This window comes from Oryza glaberrima, chromosome 7 (assembly GCF_000147395.1).
Source record: "Oryza glaberrima chromosome 7, OglaRS2, whole genome shotgun sequence".
Classification (NCBI taxonomy): Eukaryota; Viridiplantae; Streptophyta; class Magnoliopsida; order Poales; family Poaceae; genus Oryza; species Oryza glaberrima.
Window position 1 is genome coordinate 17,527,508 of NC_068332.1, and position 21,035 is coordinate 17,548,542.

Genomic DNA, 21,035 nt, shown 5'->3' on the forward strand with positions numbered 1-21,035 from the left:
GCCGAGCCTATTCGCTATGCTCGCCTCGACTCCGTCCGATGCCGCATGGACGGACGAGAGCCATCGGACGTCCCTCTGACGTAGCGAGCGCTACGTCAGAGGATCTGGTTCCGATGCGGTGAATCAAATTTCAAGGGCTGGTTTTACAGTCTCAACTGCATCTTCAAGCTGTAGTTTGTTTGGAGGTGGAATAACTCAACCTAATTTGTAAGTTGTCTGCTTTGCAGGAGAAGTTTCTTTCTGCCTGCACAAATTGGTTAGGAAAGTAGTAGGAATCAAGACAATGGACAGGCTTTGGACAAGTGAATAACTATCTGGGGACTGAACAGGGATTAATAAGCCAATTGTAAACAGCAGCTATCCGTTTGGATGAGAGGAGGATGAAGCAAACCACTGGGAATTAGAGTTGAGAAGCCGCCATGAGTACATCATCTTTATCCTTCAGTTTTGAGAGATTATTAATACCATTTACTTGGAAGGAAATGTTGGAGTTGCATTGAATTTTATGTAGATACATACATCTTTTAGATCTATAAATTAATTAAAGAAATCATACTTGTGCCTTTTAGAGTGAAATTTAACGAGTATTAGAGAACCCAATTTCTGCCTTTATTGTAATTTGGGAGCTTGATACACCTAGACATGTGCTTCACCACCTTGATCCGCCGTTCTCCTCCTCTTCCGCCGTCGTCGTCGCCGTCGCAAGCAGGCATAGTCCGCACCTCCATGGCGGTGATGATGGCGACAGGGTCCCTACGCCTCCATTTGTCGAGGGGGTCGGTGGCGAAGAACCTGACGACGCAGAGCTTGCCGGAGCCGAGGCTGACGAGGTGGCGGCCGCAGCTGAACCACTCCTTGGGCGGGCGGAAGTCCTCCCACACACCGCACGCCCTGTGCGGCGCCGCGGCGAGGTCGGCGGCGCAGAGCGACGACGACCCGTCGGCGCGGGAGAAGCCGAACCACAGGTTGCAGCTCGGGACGAGCTCGGCCTTGCCGGCGAACGGCAGCTCCCAGTCGCCCTCTCTCCTCCAGGCTTGCCGCTCGGTGTCGAACGAGTAGGTGCCGGGGCCGGCGCCGGCGCCCTTGGGCGTCGTCCAGACGCCGCGCCTGGGGTCGAGCCGGGAGCAGGGGCGGACGGAGGCGACGCCGTCCTCCGCCGGCGCCGTCGTGGCCCAGATGCCTGCGCCGACCACCGCAAGGGCGGTGACACGGGAGCCGGGGAGAGGGCGGCCGATGCCGTCGTCGGCGTAGGGAGGGCCCGGGAGGCGGCGCCAGTACCAGTCGGCGCGCAGCGGGTCCTCGACGCCGTCGTACACGAGGGCCTCGAAGCAGGTGGCGCGCCGGGCGGCGTGCGAGGTGTCGAGGACGTAGAGGCGGTCGGCGACGGCGGCGGAGACCGGGACGCGCTTGTCGGAGAGCAGCATGTGCCCCGGGCCGACGGCGCGGGCGGCGACGTCGTAGATGAGGGTGCGGCGCTGGTCGTCGGTGGCCACGATCATGTCGCCTCCGTCGGCGGCGCGGAGGAGGTGGTGGAACTCGAGGCCGTTGGTCTCCGGGCGCGTGGCGAGGCGCGTGGCGGGTGGGGGCAGGACAGCCTCCTCCATGGCTCCCGGGTCCGGGACGTCGGGGTCGTCGGAGCGGAGGAAGAAGGGGGCGACGTCGATGTGGTGCACCGTGTAGGTGTAGGTGCCGTCCCTGTAGTCGGTGAGGCACAAGTGCACGTGGCTCCGCTCCTTTCCCGCCATACTAGTAGTCAACAAACACATCGTATCGTATGTACTGTAGCTTAATTAGCGAGGGGTATTCAATTGGCTATATATGGGCGCGCCGCCAGCCAGCCAGACCGTATGTATCGCCATCGGTATCGGTCGCACTCGGCCGGCCACTCTTTTTCTTGCGGTCCGACTCGCACTCGGCCGGCCTCGAAAAAGCTAGCTCTGGCGCGCGCGCGCTCCGGGAGTTGAAGTACGGAAACTAAAGGGTTAGATTCATGCCATTATGAAATGTAAACAAAACAAGAAGTGCTGGCGATTGCTACAGAAGAAGCAGATCAGACTAGACTTAATCAATCTGAAATCAGCTAAAGAAGTGGTTCATCGTGTGTTATTACTAGAAGAAGAATGTAGGATGGAGGTGATACTGCTTCTGTGGAACTGGTGGTTTGCCCGAAACAAAATCAACGCCGGGGAACGTGGGCTACTGCCAGAGAAAGTTGTGCACAGAGTGAAAACGCGATGGTTTAGGAAATGGCTGACCCAAACACGCTTGATACGCGTGTTACTGCTGCTGTGATGAAACACTGGGCACCGCCCCCCGCAGGGAAGATTAAACTCAATGTTGATGCTGCATACCAAGCAAATCGCAAGACGGGTGGTTGGGGGTTTGTGCTGCGGGATGAAGAAGGGCATGCATTACTGGCAGGAGCTGGACGGCTGGAATTCGTTCATGATGTTGTTTCGGCGGAAGCAAGGGCATGCTTATCTGCCCTCTTGGCCATCTCGGTGCAAGGTGTGACTGAGGTGGAGATCGAGTCTGACTCAGCTATTCTGGTCTCAGCAGTAACGTCATCCTCCCATAACCAAGCTGTTGGGGCTACAATTTTCGCTGAAATCAAGATGCTGCTGCAACTTCATTTTGCTAATTCGAAGGTTTCCTTTGCCCCTCGATCCTGTAATAATGTTGCTCATAATCTAGCCAAGATTGGTGTGAGTTGGGACCCGGATCAGTCTGTGGTCTGGGTTGACCCGTATTTTGTACGTACTCTGGTGATTCGTGATCGTACTGAATCTCCCCAGTAATAAGAATGTGCGGATGAACCTCAAAAAAAAATCTTAAGTTGTAAAATATACCATTACTTCATCCGTTTCACAATGTAAGATTTTCTAGCATAGCCCACATTCATATATATGTCTAGATTCATTAACATCTATATGAATGTGGGCAATGCTAGAAAGTCTTACATTATGAAACGGATGGTACTATTCAGCTATTTTTAAACATGTCATTACAATTTTACATGTATTTAAGATATGCCACTATTTAACCTATTGATGCAGTTGTAAAATTTTTAGTACCAAATTGCCCCTTTCTTTTACCTTGGTCCATATTCATCTTCTTTCCCCTTCCCCTTCCGTATCTGGATTTGACGGATTTCAATGGGAAAAGAGGCAGGGAGATGAGAGAAAAAGCAGTGGTCTTGTTGACTGTCTTTTCTCCTTTAGATGGCAGCATTATGGGCTAGATGGGCCAAAATGTGCGCTGCGGGTGCATACGCGCGAGAAAGGAGGCCTGAGCTCAGTTCGCAACTTTTATAGCAACATGGGCACCTAGCGCACACATGCTGACGGAGGAAGTCGTGCGCGAGGCCTATGTGCAGCCTACCTCTCTTCTTCCTCTCTCTACCTTATCCCATACGTCTTTCTCTTCGTCTTCACGTCTTCATCGAGCGAGCGACGACAACAGTGATGGCCCCCTCTTCCCTCCGGTGAACTTCCCCAACACAGAAGGCAACGGTGACGATGACGATGGTGAGCGAAGCAGGCGAGGGCTACAACCCTCGGGCGAGCTCCCTCGTCCTCCACCGCCACCGGGTTTGTTCTTTCTCCTCCACCACCCCACCCCCCCCCCCACCCCCCCCCACCATAAGGCCGCCTGGCCTTGCCAGTGCCGAAAGGAGTCAACATGCTAGAGAGGCCCCACCCGGGCGTCTCCCTTGCCTCACTCTGCCAACGCCACCAACATTGGCCCACCGTCGCTACTGAACCCACAGTTTCGGGCCATGCAACCATCGTCTCGTCGCCCGCCCTTGCCCACCACCCACTGCCGGTCTGCCGCCTCCTACGGCACCCCTCTATGCCCAATTCCCCTGCATTCCCTCCACAACACCACCCCTCACCCCACCCCTAAAATCCTAACCCTAACCCTAGCTTGTCGCAACATGTTCGGAAACCGTGCGCGACTTCTCTCCCTAGCACACCAAAACCTAATTAGGATTCCTGGTTTGTAACTCGTCATACGTGCGTACCAAAACCTAATTATCGGCCTCTCTCACTCCGTCTTTGTTCACGTCCTCATCACCCTCCTCTCCATGGCTACGCACGGCTTCAGCCACCGTGGCCTTGTCATCGTTCGCCAGTGTGAGCTCGCTGAGGTAGTGATCTAGCCGAGTTCACCGAGTTCGCCAACGCGTGGCCATCGCGACCTGCTTGACGTTGGCGTTGAAGCAGCCTGGTGAGGAGTAGTTGCAGTCTGGCGTTGTCGGCCCTACTTCATGTTGGGTGTTGGCCTTGAAGCGGTCGAGGTTGCAGAGCGTGCTCTCCACCTTGTCGACGGCAACGACGCTCTCTGACTTGCTACTCCCCATCCCGACCGCGACGATCCGCTTGCACGTCGGCTCATGACCCGATAGCTTGTTTGACAAGAACTTGATGATGGTGTGTATTGTGTCGCCCTTCCCCAACTTCTGCAAAATTGAAACTAAGAATCGATCAACTATTACTTGGTTTCTTGCAGAATTTATCTGCTTTGGGGGATGTTGAAACTTGGGGAATGGGATTTGCGACCTTGTCGTCATCGTTGTCCTCGACGAGGACACGGAGGACCTGGAGGGACTTGAGGCGGAGTCAGGGGCTACCGCTCTTGAGCATCTCGGCGACGGCACAGAGGATGTTGCGGTAGCGAACGAGGTCCTTGCTGACGGCGCTCCTCTGGCATATCAAGGAGATGTACACCAGGGCGTGAAGCGTGTCCTCCTCCTCCTGATCCTCCTCGTCATTGGCACGGGACGCCGCGCGCGCCTGACGACTCTGCCGCGAACCCCGCTAGGCCCGGCTGCAACCGCCCCGGCCTGTCCTCCTACTGCTGCTCCTCGTCGTCGGCGCGGAGGCGTCCCGCCTGCCACCATCCCCCCTCGCTTCCGCGCGCGCGTTTGACGACTCTGCCGCGAATCCCGCCACGTGAACGCTTGGGTCCTGGAGGGGATGAGGATGGGAACGGAGACGGCGCGAGAGATGAGACATAAAAAGTGACGGGAGTGATATAGTTTCAATTTTAAAAATTTCCAGTGGTACATAGCCGATATGATGAAAATAGCGATATTTTTAAATTTGGCAAAAGTTATAGTGGCATGGATCTAATTAACCCTAAAATGTGTCATTGTATAGGTGGTGGGTCCAGTACTCCAGTCTATGCGTGGAACCAGAAAAAAAAAAAAAACTCCTCTGATTCAGTCGCCCCATCCGACTCCTCGTCTCCTCCGTCGCTCGCCTCCTCCCACCGCGCCGATCCCCAATCTTCACCGCCCCCACGAAGAAGTACTGAGGAAAAGAGAGAGAGAGAGATCGAGTGCGAGATCCAGTATGTGCGGCGATCGTGGAGTTGGCGGTGGCGGCAGGTTGCTCCGGCGACACTGCCGCCCGAGGGTTTTCACTCACTCGCTGAGGTCCGGGCCGCCGGGGCGCTATGCAAGTCCGCTACGGATGGTGAAGGGCAGCACGAGAGGAGCCCTGCTAACCAGCGGGGGTGGCGGCTACTGAATGAAGACTTCCGGCGCGCCGCCGCTGCCGCCGGCCACCGTCCACGCGCAGAGGAGAGGATGCGGCGGCGATGGCAGGACAGAGGAGGAGTGGGCCGAACGTGGGCTATACGGCCCATGGGGATGGTTAGACTGTGGCGGGCCTGGCGGTCCAATACTTAAATTACTCACCTCTTCTTCTACAACGGCTTGACACCTCCTTTCTTCCTCCTTGGTCTGCCACGAAAGCAGAAAGCAGAGAGGTCATCTCCAGCGATCAGCAGGGGGCGCCTCCTCTCCTGGGAGGAGGAAGAGGAGAAGAACGTCGTGTCATCTTCTTCTTTGCGTTCTCCAGCATTTCTCCTTCGTGTGCTCCTGCCGGAACGTCACTTCTTCTCCTTCGTCTACGAACAAAAGCTCAGGGAGGGAAGAACGGGACGCTTCTCACGCCGAGCTGCGCCTGGGAGGAGGAGGCTAAGGGAGAGAAGAACGGGACGCTTCTCACGCCGAGCTGCGCCAGGGATGGGGAGGAGGGACGCTTCTCACGCCGAGCTGCGCCTCGTTTCAAGGTTAGTCGCCATCTCTCTCCTCTCAATCAATCAAGAAACGTTCTTGATTGAGAGCATCGCCTCGTTTAAGGTTGAATCGCCATCTCTCTCTCCCTTTCTCTCTCTCAATCAAGAAATGAAATGTTCTTGAAGAAAGAACGCATGCCTGTGCCAGTTCATCCTAAGACTCTTGATTTCAACAAGGGGTCAATTCTGTTTCTCAAATCTTATGCATAATGATAATTTCTGTTCGTGATATGGGAATGGATTCTAATCTCTTGAGAGGATATCTTCTTGTATGCATGTTTCTCTTAAAATTTAATGCAAATGCTTGTGAAGAAATTTTAAAAATTGACAATGTAGATTATACTAGTATCTATTACTCCGCCAAGAACCAACTTCAAACTTGATCTACAGGGTATGAGTACTATACTGTTCATATGTTGAAATACTTTTATGCAATGGTACAGAATAATATAATATTGACTTTGAAAAGTGTAAAAAGGATCATCTTGTTTCACTAGAAAAAAATGCCTTGTGGTTTTAGATACTAGATATATATGTTCTGAAACTAGGTGTACAGCTACTAGATAGATGTTCATGTTCTGAAACTAGGTGTACAGCAGTGTATTAAATGTCCCTTAGGCCCTTTATTCAGATTTTAATGTGAATGCCCTTTATGTTATGGGAGAATTCCTCAATGAAATTAGGATTTGAATAAATTATACAATGTCTTAACATTCGCTAGCATGCTATCTCAGGGTTACGACATAATGAAGGATGACATAGGCACTTCCTATGGTGATTTACCAGATCACAAGTATTTTATCTCTGTCAGAGAATTCACGACATCAGCGATGGAATATATAGACAGCACTCGGTGTAGTTTGTTGGGAGAATACAAGAAACTCAATGTTTGGATTGTTAAGGAGAGGATTAAGTGTTGTGTCAGATCAATGGCTGTGGAGTTATTCAATCAACATGAAGAGGGGTATTGCTTGTCAAGATTTGGTGAATCTAATATCTGGGTTGCCCCTACTGGACACATAAGATTCCGGCTTGTCACCAGGACAAAAAGGACGGATGAATTGGTTTGTCAAAATTATCTTGATCTTCGTAATGTGATCCGTCAAACCGTATTCAGGAATTACAGTATGGACCAAATACCAGAGGACTGGAGATCTTTAATGTCTCTAATGCTGCACAATCCACATGAGCATGGTTATCTTATCTGCAATTATGCACCACTGATACCAATCGAGAACAGGATACTTTTCTATTTCAGAGCTTATGAGCATATGAGGTTTGTCTTAGCCTACACCAATGATGCTGCTTATCGTGATATACTTAAGATGCTTCCATACCAAAACAGATGGTTTCAAATCACCGAAGGGAATTATTTACTGGAAGCTTCGCTGAAGCACAAAAACTATGGTGTTGATGACAATCCGGAAAAGGCTCATGACCCAGAAACATTTTTTAAATACTATCGACATTCAAATTGCCACCGGTTAGACAGATGCTTCATGATAGAGGAAGTTGGTGGTTATTCCGCTGAACAGTTTGAATTGATCTTCATTGTGAAGTATCCACTATTCTTACCGTTGTTGCAACAGGAATTGCAAAGATACAACCAGCTGAGGTGCCTAAAACCCCACACGTTATTCTTCTATGGAAATGTAAGTGATGTAACTATCATTCTTTCCTTCCTGCAGTTTTATGTGTTGTTTATTAGTAATTTGAACTTTTGATTAACTGTGATTTATTTTATTAGATTCAAGATGCTGAACAAAGCTGTGCAATGATTTATCATGATCAATTGGATAATCCACAAGCAACAGTTGGAGAACTTATGTGCACCCTTGAAGAGCTGTACCAGGGAACTGATTTGACAGTAGCACTTCATAGGAGGATCACAAGACATACTGATGAGTATGTTTGCACTTTTGTTTAAGTGTTACCGTCTTTTTATGTTTTAAAAATCTGCAACTGAAGGAATCATATATCTGCGACCTGTAAACAACAGTGGATGTAATTGATGTCTAAGTTTAGGCTTCTCATATTATGCAGACCTGTGGAGAATGAAGAAATAATTTTACAAGTTAAAGTGCTGCCTGGATCAAGGAAAGGAACAAAAATAACACTTCCTTATGAAGGGTCCCATTTTTATGGCCAGCCGCCCCATGATTTAATTTTGACCCTTGACAGCGCACCTCATGAGACCTACATCCTCTATGGAAATGACCTGGTAGTTCATTGGGTTCTTCGTCTTGTGGATGCACTTGCAAAGTGTACCATAAATCTTAAGACACTTGATGGGCGCTACTTGAAGATCAAAGTTGATGAGGTCGTGTACCCAGGGTATGAGCTGGTAATAAATGATGAATCGCCAATCGGCGAGGGATTGAAAGGAAACTTGAGGATAATATTTGATGTCTCTTTTCCTAAAACACTATCAGGACGACAACAGCATTCAATCAGACAGGTTCTAGATCGGTGACCGGGGGTCTTGTAATAGTAGAGAACGATAGTCTTGCACTTTTACATTCATGTAAATTGGCTGCTTCTTGCTGTGGTGATGGTGATGGATAATGATTCATTGCTTGATTGTACATTGCAACTGTTTGCTCAGCCTATATAGTTTCTCTCTCTCTCTCTCTCTCTCTCTCTCTCTCTCTCTTGAATGAGGAAATGAAAAAGGGATAGAGAGAAAATCATTGTTCATTTGTGAGGTGCAGCGGCTCCTCTGTTTCTGAATTCTTGTAAGGCACTGTTGGTAATTAGGATAATTTGTTTTGAATTCTTTGCGTAACAGGACATGCAATGTATGACCTATATATATCATTGATTATGAATGGTAGAAAAGGTCTCCTCTCTCTTTCTTTATAGGCGTAGGATGAGTTTTTGTCTCTGTTGTCTCATACATGACCAGTGCTCAATGCTATCCTTGAGCCAAGTATTCTGCGGCACTTGAGCTTCTAAGCCATCCATCATCACTCATCAATGGCGAGCCTTTGCTGACTGACTGGTGATACGTATTTTTACTACTCAGCCAAGATGATTAGTTATCGAGTTAACCTAATGAAAAGCTTAATTAGTGGTCTAGTGACTAGCTAGTGACTGAGTGCCCAACTGAATTGAAGCAGCTCAAGGCGCAAGGCCACGTGTCCATGTCATGTTTTATAAAGAGTCTCCGTTTTTATTTACATTTACGAATTATTTTTGACCCGTTGATACGCTTGATGCTAGCGGCTAACTTTCATGCAGGCACAAAATTCATGTGAGCATATAAAAGGGTACGATGTATTTTTTATGAAGATTACTTGCGTCAATAATCGTATCAACAGAACAAATTGCACTCCGCATCATGTTTGTTACTTTGTACAATTTTATTTTTCATGTGCTATAGTGAAAAGGAATTCAAAGAAAAAGTATTTGTATTTTGTTTAGAGTAGAACACATTTTTCCTTGTGATTTACCAATTTGACGTCTGTGGCCAAGGTTTTTAATTTTAAAATGTGAGGCCAAGGCTATTGTACGGGGAGTGGATTCTAATCCCTCGAGGGGATGTCCCCTCGTATACCTTTTTCTTCTAAATTCGATGCAAATAGTTGTGAAAAATTCTGAAAAAAATTGACAATGTAGAGTATAATGATATCTACTAGTCCACCAAAATTCATGTTTAAATTCAATCTACACATCGAGAAACAAAAAAGACAAATTTATATATAAATAGTACGCTACTATTCATACGCTGAATTTGTCTTTTTTATATCTCGACGTGTGAGTTGAGTTTGGACTTAAAATTTTGTGGAGTTATATATATGTGTTGTATGAATGTTGTCAAATTTTTCCAGAATTTTTCATAACTGTTTAGATGTTTTTTGAGCAAACGAGGGGACATCCCCTCGAGAGATTAGAATAGTTTCCCTTATAAAGAATCAACAAATACAACCGACATGATTCAAAATTTATTTTGCTTCAGTTTCCCATGATGTGATGGCCAAGTCAAACGTGCTAACGGCATTATATTTCAAGAGATCAAGACGCGAGTGTACGACCGGCTTATTTTGGAAAATTCAACTGAACTAAAATTTCATGAAGAGTTTTTCTCGAAAACTTTTGTTACAATCTCAATTCTCAAGTAGGGAAGCATCCAGCTATCTAGAGTAGCTCGAATAAGGTAAATTAAAAACTTTTCGCTTTCTAAATAAAAATGTAAGAACATCTATACCAAGTATCTCTAAAAGGTTAGTAAAATTTAGTTTGATCGGACTATAGGTAAATTTCTAACTTTAACCACAAACTAGAAGTAGAACTCAATTTAGATAATTCCTGTCGGCTATATGCCTATATGTCGACAAAGTACCAACACGTAAAAATACAAGAACTTGTCCCCTTTATAAGCCCAATCAGTTGCTCGGATGTACTAAGACCAATCAGAAAGCTGAGCCGCCGTTATCTGCTTGTCCTCCGCCGCCACCGCCGCCGGCGACACACCTAGCTTCGCTGCGCGTTCCCGCCTGCTTGGCGCCATTCGGAATGGATTGCGTGATGGTGGCGAGGCGTAACGGACGTCTCCGATTCCGAGTCGAGCTCGGATTGACGGATCGTGCCTGACAGCGCCGACTTCAATTCGGACTCGGACCCGACTGGCGATAAATCCTCGCAGCCCCGGCCGATCGCCGCCTCCCTCCGCATTCACCACGATTCCTTCCACCCATCCTCGCAGCAGCGCTCGGCACTCGTCGTCCATGGCGCTTCTCCGCTGCTCGAGTCCCCGCTCCTCGCGCCCGATCATCCACCGCCGCAGTGAGCTCACCGTCGAGGCGCAGGGGAGAGTAGTCTCCAAGAAGCCGTCAGGATCAGGATCGCCCATCAACAAGATGTCCTCCTTCAAGAAGGGCGACGAGGTGCGCGTCCGCACGCCCGTGGGGAGGCTAGGCACCACGGCGCTGCGCCTCGTCATGTGGCTCGGCGCGGTCGTCGTCTCCGACGCCGATGCCGACGACGGCCACCTCGAGGTCATCTACAACGGCAACTTCCCGCGCGACGACCCCTTCCGGACCGTGCGCGTCGCCGTCAAGGACGTCAAGCTGCCCGCGCCGCGCCTGGCCCCGACCCCGGCAAACATGGCGGCCCCACGGCCGACCACGGCCGGCAAGAAGCTGCCGCGGCTGAAGATGTTTATGCTGGAGAAGGAGCAGCTGCGTGCCAACTCCGAGGCCTTCTTGGCATTGTGATCAGCGCTGTTCAGTAGTAGCAGTAGGTGGAATCAGAAGCTTGTAGGAATCAGAACATGTCTTCCTCTGTTCTTGGTTTGCATGGAAGGCGATGTGATCTTTTAAATTTTCGTAGATAGGATGATCTATTCGCATGAGAAGAAGAACATGCAATCTGTCAACTGTAATTTGTCATTGATTATGAATGAAAGATCGAGGTTTCTCTTCTTTATTTTTTTTACCAATATATGCATGGTGAATGTTTTCCTTAATCCTTTGGTTTTGTTGATATTCAAGAGATCAGAATCACAATCCAGCTGCCCTCTGATTACATATGTATGATTACAATCCACCTGCTGACAACTTTGATCTTGTAGCTAGGATTCAGCTTCCAATTCTTTGCATGCCTTTGGCTTTCCTTTCCTTCGTTTAGATCAAGAGCCTGGGTATGCAGCAAACAAAGCATCTAGTAATGTCATTTCTACTCTGACTTGGATATTAGTTTGTGCCAGTGTTTGTGTCAATTTTTTTCTTTCTGAAAGGAAGGCAAGGGCCATATGTATTTCCTTCACTTTTCGTTCAGACGAACTAGTGGTAGTCTGTTGACTGTTCACAAAGAAATTTAGTTGAGGCGGGAACATTATTTTGTCTCACTTCGTTGCTCCGAAGAGCTGTCCACTGCTGAGCTGGTGGGCCTTGGGCCAGATGCGTCATGCCTAGTGGATAAGATTTATGTGACATCGGTTTTCTCGGCTAGTGGGTTCAAGCAAACGAGACCAATAGAAAAAGTTTTTTTTTTTTTTTTGAAGAGGACCCTCCAATGGATATATGAGCCATCCATATCTTTTGATCCAAAGTAGAAGTTGTGGCAAATTTGGGGAAAAAGCATCATGATAGATAAGTAAATTTGTATAAATTCTTGCATGGCCTTCTTAGGGCGTTTATAGTGCGCCTCCGTGGCATTCAACCCCAACAACTAATAGACAAAATGTTTACGTGGAGAGAATGGAGTGGGGACCATGTTTTCATAGTGTTCCCATGTCCAATTTGGGTACCCAGAGCCTCGTCAGTTTTGTCAGAAAAAATTGGGTGAGTGAAAGCCTCGTTAGTTCCGTGCATGGCCGGAACCAGCAGGAGGAGGAAAGACAATGGTGGGCTGGTGGCGGAGAGGAGAGGTTCTCGTCGGTGCAGGTGAGGAGGGCAGGGTGGCGGCTGCAGAGTTCGTCACCAGCACCGGCGAGGAACCGGTGGCTACGACGCCGACGAGGAAGCCACGGCCACGGCCGACCTCGCGCCGTGCCCGACAAGCCGCCGCATCCGTCGGATTTAGTGAGCTCGCCGCACCATCATCCCCCCACCTCGTCGCCCGAAGCTAGATCTGGCCGCTCAACCCGACACCATCACCGCTTGGGCCGCCAAGCCGCCTAGGTCACCACACCACCTCTCTGCCCGTCGTCGCCGCTGCCGCTTGGATCGCCCCGCCGCTGCTCCGACCGAGGCTCCGCCCGGTGCCGTCTAAACCGACGGGGAAAGTGAAAAAGAAGAACTACGAGGAGAGAGAGGGGAAGGAAAGATTGAAAAAAGAAGATAATGGTGAGGCCCACTACAACGAACTTGCACTTTTGAAGGATGTGACTTTAGAGGGACTTGGGTCTAGTTGGCAACTGAGGCTTGCACTGTGAAACCCTTATGCAGCTGGTGGGGCCACTGATCACTGATCCGTAATACGAATATGATTTTCTTGGCTAATCACTGGATTATATGTGCGAGTTACTTGGAGAGAAAGTAGGCATGCTCCTGTGATTCTGTGCATTTACGTACACGGTTTGCATGCATAGGAATTAGGTGAGATAGTTTCTAGCGGCAGCGAGAGGATCAATCTAAACCTAAACGACGAGCTCGCCGACGATGCCACACGATGGGTAGCTGGCAGGTGATGATCATAGCCTAGAGAAGCCGATTAATGTCCAGGTCAATACAGTGATCTGTTTTGCACAAATAAATTAAATTGGAAGTCGAATATAATATGATATTGGATTAAATGTCTAAAACACCCATCATAATCAACGGTAAGATCAAACCTCTACCACCCTACTATCATTAGTAATGGGAGGTATCGTAAAGTCAAAAATTACAACAGAACACCCAGAAAACATATAATTAGCTATGGGAAACCGCAAAGATGTAAATTGGTTATAGAACACCGCAAAAGTCTGGTAATTAGTTACTGAAAACCTTATTTGATTATATCCGATGTAGATCGAGAGAGAAAAATCGTGAAAAGTACTAATTTGCCCCTTCTCAATCGGACGAGACGCTCCACCTTGGCGAGGGCGCGCTCCGGCTCTCACGCACCACCGTCTCTGACACCGCTGCCCTTCGCGTAGCAGCCCGCGAGCGCCGCAGCGGTTCCGGCGGCCATGACGAGGAGCCGATCGAGCCTGGTCACCCTCTCCTCCATCGTGACCACCTTGACGGCCTTAGCCTCCCACCCCAAAATTAATGCCAAAATAAAAAAAAATCTTACGGTTCTGTTTGGTTCGATCTCTGCATTGGCTTACCGCGTGCATATTGAAAAAAACATGATATTATAATTGACCATAAAGTTGAGTGGCATAGTCTCATTTTTGTTTCTTTGTTTGTCATATGATTTCAAAATTCACACATATATGTCGCATTTTACTTGGTAAATGTCCAACCTCCCCTACTCCCTCTAGCTACCATGCATGTTATGCAAGCCGGAAGAAATACAGCTAGGATAAGTCCTTGGCAAAGACAACATTGATGAAGAAATGACACAAAATAGTAAACTCGGATTTTTATATTAACTAGAAAAAATGCCATGTGTTGCAACGGGTGACGACTATTTTTATCTTATTATTGTTATATGGTTATATTTTTAAGTTAAGGTGAAATTCTGTGGGAATTCGCTTGGATATATATATTTGTTGGTGATATGGGTCCGGAGGTATCAGGTCCATAGGGAGGAGGCTGTGCCCGGTAGCCACGTGGCCCTCTCCCCGAGGGGGGGTCTGGCCTGAGGCAGGGCGGCGGCGGCCCCTCCTTGCCTAGGATCGGGCTACCCCAACCCCTTCCATGTGGTGCCGCGTGTGCCGGGTTAGGTGGACGCCCCCATTTAAGGCAGTGTGAGCGAGCGCACCACGCCGCATTAAATGCGGTGCGTGGTGCACCTGAATGGATTGCGACCCGTCTGCGACCGGTCGAATGACCGATGTAACCAGGGTAGTGTGTCTGCATACTAGTTGCATGTCAGGCGGCGTGCCGCCTAATATCCCCTGTCATGTCGCGATGATGAGTCGGAGGCGGTCCGTCTAACCCGGTCAGTGCAGGGTTTTCGTTTCCCGGCATGAGTAAGGACCCAAAAGTCTTCACTCATTAAATGACGAATAAGACGTGCGTGTTCCCTGTCTCAGCCGGATAGATCTGGCTGGCCCCACGCCACAGCAGGCGTGCTAGTGGCTTCTAAGGCAAGCAATAAGACATGCATTTAATGTGATTATCCTCCCTAGATAGGCTCGGTGTGCCCATGTGGTAACCCCTTAAGATATAAAAGGAGGTCCAAGCCTACTTAGGGAGTGGATGAGCCCTTTTCACTAGAGGAATTTTCCTGCCCCCTTATCATCAACACCTTCTACTCGAATAAGGAAATCTTGTAAATCATCACACGATCAACTAAGCACAGGAGTAGGGTATTACGCTTCTCAGCGACTCGAACATGTATAAACCCCTTTTGTCTCATCATTCTTGAGGGGCCCGACCCCCTCTACGTCAAACTACTCACCGAGCTCCCGAATCTCACCCGCTGCCCCCGGCCAAACCAACAAGGGGGGCCTCACTGGCCCCCGTTTGCGGAGTTCACCCTCCGATAATATTTTTTAGAAAATCATGAGTTGCAAATAGGAGTCTGTTCATCTCAAGTTAGCATGTGAGTTTTTTTAAAAGAGATTTCTTATACGACTCATTTTGTATTTTCAAAAGAAAATGGACTTAAAAACCAACTCAAATACGGAAATGTATTTCCAAAAGAGGACGAACTTAAAAACCTACTCATATACAGATGATGTACCAAAGTACCGGCAAAAACATCTTCAATTTTTATAATAGTAGAGAATTGTTGATTGAACAAGAGTCGTGGTGTCCCCTTTCCCCTTTCCTTCGGAGTGCCTACTAACACTTCGAGTCTTCGGCACTGTAATGCATATAAAAGCACACATGTTAGTTTATTTTTTACCTAATAATCAGAAACAGATGCAAAAATATAACTACAATGGGGGCCTCAAAGCCCACAAGCCTACCCCACTTGCATTCCTACTCATTGGTGGACTAGCATCCCTGACTTCTTAACTTTCTAGTTATAGATGGCCATATGGCCCGAGGCCCACGGCCCGGCCCGAAGCACACTATTTTGGCCCGGCCCAAGTATGGCACGGCCTGACTGGGGTCGTGCCTGTACCGGCCTGGCTCAACAGCCGGGTCGTGCCTGGGCTGCACCCTCGGCACAGTGGGCCGGCCCGGCACGGCCCGATCAAATAAAAAAATATTGGGATGCAAAATAGACTTAAATAACCGTATAAGGCAAGGCCCAAAGAGAAGAGAAATACAAAATAGACTTATTTTCCAGCCATTTGAACACAACCCACAGAGTTGAGGGACGAATAATAGACTTTTTCTATGAGGAAGCACGACGGGCCATCGTGCCTGGGCCGTGTATGTCGCCCGTGGCACGGCACGGCCGTGTCGGTCGGGCTGTGCTGGCCCGACTAGCCTCAGCCTAGGCATGGCCGGGCGTGGGCCGTGCTGCGTCGGGCAGCCCAGTTGACCATCTATATTTCTAGTCATGTTTTGCTCAATTCATTTTTTAATTATTTATGGATTATTGAAACGGAATATTTATTCCGAGAATGATTAGAGCCGGGCGTCCGGCGCGGGGGGAGCCCGATCGGGCGCTCCTCCCGTGCGCCCCTCCCCCCACGTGCACACCTATTGGGCCCACTCACTTCTCTCTCCCCTTTTTCCACAAAAGATGTTTCACCTAATGTAATTACAATGTTTCACTATTTATAGATATAATATTGCAGTGAATAAAAATACTCTTTTGCAACAAAAAATCCACATATTTTGGAAACTCTCTATTAAAGGAATTTGGTTTATCTTTTGTTCCACCAAAAATGTTTCACCTAGTGTACTCACAATGTTTTACTATGTATAGATCTAATGTTGCAGTAAATGAAACATCCCATTGCAACCAAAAACCCACATATTTTGGAAACCCCCTATTAAGGGAATTTGGTTTATTTTTTGTTCCACCGAAAAATGTTTCACCTAGTGTACTAATAATGTTTCATTGTGTACAGATCTAATGTTGCAGCGAACTGAAACATTCTTTCGCTATTTGCTGAAACATTGTTTTTATATTAGGAGAAACAACACCTGATTTAAACGAGTGAAACATTTTCAATCAACTTAGTGAAACAATTCCGATATAACTGGTGGAACATCGTGCAACATTTAAAAATAATTCAATAATAAGCTATTTTTTTCGTCGAAATATATCCATGTGTAGTCTTGTTTTGAAGATTTAATTGCAACAAATTTAATGGTGCATTCCTACTTGTTGGTGGACTAGCGTCCCCCACTTCTTAACTTTCTACTCATGGTTTACTCAATTCATTTTTTAATTATTTATGGATTATTGAAACGGAATATTTCTTCCACACTTCAAACAATATACTTTCTTTAAAAAAAACCTTTTTTTCTACTGCATTGCTAATATCATTTGTTTTAAGCTATCTGTTAACCTTGTTTCTTAAAATATTTGATTTGTCAATGAAGCGGATAATTCACTCGTTCCGTTTTTCTCCGATTGATGTTTGCATATGGAGACGGTGCAAACTGAGCCGCCGTACGTCGTCTCCCTGCCCCTCCGGCGACACCTCCACCAGTTCGGCTTAGGCTTCGAGAAATCTACGATTTCTAGTCGGGCTCGGATTCAATAATGCCGCGTGTATAGAGCAGAATTCACAAGGATTAGCCATTAATCACTGCAAGCTAATCACCGACTTCAACTCCAACTCCGTCTCCGACGTGCTACGTAGCTAGCTTCATTGGTTTCGACTCGGAGTCGGACTCGGCTGCCGATAAATCCTAGCGCTGCATCCACCACAATTCCTTCCACCCCATCCTCGCAGAGTCGCAGTCGCAGCTAGCAGCGCTCGTAGCCGTCGTCCATGGCGCTTCCCCGCCGCTCGAGTCCCCGCTCCTCGCGCCCGATCATCCACCGCGCCGTCGACGCCAAGGGGAAGAAGCCGTCAGGACGATCGCCGGTCAACGAGATGTCCTTCAAGAAGGGCGACGAGGTGCGCGTCCGCACGCCGTTGGGGAGGCTAGGGACCACGGCGCTGCGCCTCGTCATGTGGCTCGGCGCGGTCGTCGTCTCCGACGCCGACGCCGCCGACGACAACGGACACCTCGAGGTCATCTACAACGGCAACTTCCCGCGCGACGACCCCTTCCGTGCCGTGCGCGTCGCCGTCAAGGACGTCAAGCTGCAGGGGCCGCGCCCGGCCCCGACCCCGGCAAACATGGCGGCCCCGCGGCCGACCACGGCCGGCAAGTCGCTGCCGCGGCTGAAGATGCAGATGCTGGAGAAGGAGCAGCTGCGTGCCAACTCCGAGGCGTTCTTGGCATTGTGATCAGTGTTCTTCAGTAGGTGCAGAAGCTTGTAGGATTCAGACATGTCTTCCTCTGTTTTTTTTTTTTTTTGTGTCATGGAAGGCACAGTGATCTCGTATTTGTCTTAGATAGGATGGTTTATTGGAATTCTTCGCAAGAAGAACGTGCAATCTGTATTATCATTGATTATGAATGAAAGATCAAGATTCTTTTTTTATACACGAGTGATGTGTTTCGTCTATTTTTTTTATGAGATGGATGAAGTGTTAATAAACCATCGCAGTATAAAAGTTGCATCAAAATATGCTTACGCCCTGTTTAGATCACACCCCCAAAATTTTTCACCCTGTCACATCGAACGTTTGAACACCTGCATGAAGTATTTAATATAGGCTAAAAATAATTAATTGCACAGATTGTGACTAATTTGCGAGACGAATCTATTAAGCCTAATTGCTTTATGATTTGACAATGTAGTGTTACAGTAAACATTTGCTAATGACGGATTAATTAGGCTTAATAAATTCGTCTCGCGGTTTACTAATGGATTTTGTAATTAGTTTTTTTTGTTAGTGCATGAACACCCTATACAATACCCCGTATAATAACCGATATGATACGCCAAAACTTTACACCTAGATCTAAACACCCCTTAGAGCAGCCTCAATGGTAAAGTAAGCTGTTCTCTATAAAACTTGTCCACCTCATCTATAGATAATTTTATAGCAAACCAATTTAATGGTGTGTCCATGAGGATATCTTTAGCTGTTTTTAATGGACGAGTCTACGGGTTGGGCACTCGATCGATTTGGAGAAAAAATCGGGCGCTAACGTCAGCGCCTGATTTATATGCAAAACTACTTTAAATTGATTTTCTCTTAAATTACTTATCCAATCATGATCCGATTGCACTATTAAATTCGTTGCAATTAAATCTTCAAAACAATAACACACATGGATATATTCCGACGAAAAAAATTTTAGCTTATTATTGAATTATTTTTAAATGTTGCACGATGTTCCACCAGGTATATCGGAATTGTTTAACTAAGTATATCGAAAATGTTACACTCATTTAAATCGGGTGTTGTTTCACCTTATATAAAAATAATGTTTTAGCAAATAGCGAAAGAATGTTTCAGTTCACTGCAACATTTGATCCATACATAGTGAAACATTATAAGTACACTAGATGAAACATTTTTTTGGTGGAACAAAAAATAAAACAAATACTCTTAATAGGGGGTTTCCAAAATATGTGGGGTTTTTTTTGTTGCATTGGAATATTTTAGTTCACTGCAACATTAGATCTATACATAGTGAAACATTGTGAGTACACTAGGTAAAATATTTTTTGGTGGAACAAAAAATAAAACGAATTCCCTTAATAGGGGTTTTCAAAATATGTGGGTTGTTTGTTGCAATGGAATATTTCAGTTCACTGCAACATTAGATCTATACATAGTGAAACATTGTGAGTACACTAGGTGAAAATTTTTTATGGAAAAAAAAATAAACCAAATTCTCTTAATATAGGGGTTTCAAAATATGTGGGTGCTTTATTGCAATGGAATTGTGTGTGTAGATAAGTGGCAGGTGGGGACAGTGGACATGTGGTGGGGGGCCTAGAGGGGCTGCTGGTGCGCACGTGATAGGGGATGGGAGAGCGACCGAATTTTTTTCCCCTCCCCCCGCGCAACCCAGAAGGAGCATTCTCGGTTTTTAATACTTGCATGTACATATGAAAGACAATGATCTTTTGTGAACACCATCCCTTTAACTACACATGTGGCTACATGAAAAAAAACGCAGGGGCGGGTAGGGAACACCTGATCCCCTTTGGCGAGAAAACGTGTTGAATAGGGGCAGCTTGCCAGCTTGCGTCGTTGTGAGCCTCGATTTCGATTTGTGTATATCGGCTCTCGCCACGTCTACAGAGAGCTGTGTTCTCTTTCCTAATTTATTGTTTTTGATGTAGGAGAGATTGATGATATAAATTTCTTGTAGAGAGCCTAACGGCACCTGTTGCGGCTGCCCTTAGTACTAACACTGACGATACAGTTTGAGCGCACCCGTCGCTTCACTGTACTCGAGGGAAGTTGTCATTCTCCGGCGAGCGGCGACCTCCTCGCGGTGGTCGCTGGGCTGAGTAGAGCTGCCAGGTGCCCCTCGGTCTGAAGAGCACATCTCGGCACAGCCCATGTTCACTCGCTATGGGCCTTGGTAACTTGATCAGGCTTGCAACCGAGTGAGGAATTTGAATTCCCACAGGAGATGAACCGTTTTCTAGGCCTCTGATGATAGAAAAAATACAGGAATTAAAGTGGTATAATTCTTTGATTTCACAGGAATTTAAATACACATGAAAGAAGATAGGAACCCTTTGATAGTGCTATAGGAAAATAAGAAGGAAAGATTACAAAGAGTTTATACCTCTTGCTATTTTTTCTTATCAAATGTAAAGCATAGTAATACAATCATGTAAAAAGTTTTATTCATTTCTTATGAATCCATAGGAATTTAAATCCTATAAAACTCATTTGTTAATCATATGAATCCAAGGGCCCTCAAATATTATACCACCTTTACTATCAGACTCAGGTTTTCATAAATCACAATGGGCTGATCAAAGCCGTCGGTTGTTAATCCAATAGCCAGATGGTTGTCGTCTTCGTCTACCTCTAGCCCGGGGAGGTGAGAGAGAGAGAGCCTTGGCGGGGAGGACTCTCACCAGGGAGTCAGCGACATTGACAGTGACTATTCCATGAGTCCTCAACGGTGACGGTAGACCGATGACCTAGACTCCAACTGAGAACCCATGGAGTAATTAACGGTTTAGCATTGGAGGCAGTGGGAGGGGGTAGGAGGATGGTTAGGATAGCTTTAGAGGGATAACAGAATCGGTGGAAGACCGGTAGACAACAAGGCTCCAAAGCCACATGGACATAGGAGGATGGTGAGCGGGTTGGTGTTGGGGTGGGAGGAGCAAAGCCATGAAATCCCCCCTCCCCCTCCCCGCGTGGCATAGCCACATGGCCATGCGGAGGGGGGGGGGGCAGT

General features: G+C 47.3%; 2 protein-coding genes across 2 annotated transcripts; one reads left to right on the plus strand and one right to left on the minus strand.

The window, feature by feature from the left end:
* Positions 1-549: 549 nt before the first annotated feature.
* On the minus strand, positions 550-1,766 carry LOC127778247 (uncharacterized). The gene has a single exon (XM_052304821.1). The coding sequence runs from the start codon at positions 1,764-1,766 to the stop codon at positions 588-590; it is 1,179 nt and encodes a 392-aa protein (XP_052160781.1). The 3' UTR covers positions 550-587.
* Positions 1,767-5,183: 3,417 nt separating this feature from the next.
* LOC127778430 (uncharacterized) lies at positions 5,184-8,900 on the plus strand. The gene is made up of 5 exons (XM_052305031.1): positions 5,184-5,659; positions 5,765-6,081; positions 6,822-7,739; positions 7,835-7,992; positions 8,131-8,900. The coding sequence occupies exons 1-5, from the start codon at positions 5,605-5,607 to the stop codon at positions 8,558-8,560; spliced, it is 1,878 nt and encodes a 625-aa protein (XP_052160991.1). The 5' UTR covers positions 5,184-5,604; the 3' UTR covers positions 8,561-8,900.
* Positions 8,901-21,035: the final 12,135 nt, after the last annotated feature.

Bases quoted from the DNA above. Each gene is read 5' to 3' on its own strand.
- LOC127778247 (XM_052304821.1), bottom strand. From the start codon at position 1,766: ATGTGTTTGTTGACTACTAGTATGGCGGGAAAGGAGCGGAGCCACGTG.
- LOC127778430 (XM_052305031.1), top strand. From the start codon at position 5,605: ATGGCAGGACAGAGGAGGAGTGGGCCGAACGTGGGCTATACGGCCCAT. The intron at 7,740-7,834 runs GTAAGTGATGTA...TTATTTTATTAG, and splicing joins CGTTATTCTTCTATGGAAAT to ATTCAAGATGCTGAACAAAG. The intron at 7,993-8,130 runs GTATGTTTGCAC...CATATTATGCAG, and splicing joins ATCACAAGACATACTGATGA to ACCTGTGGAGAATGAAGAAA.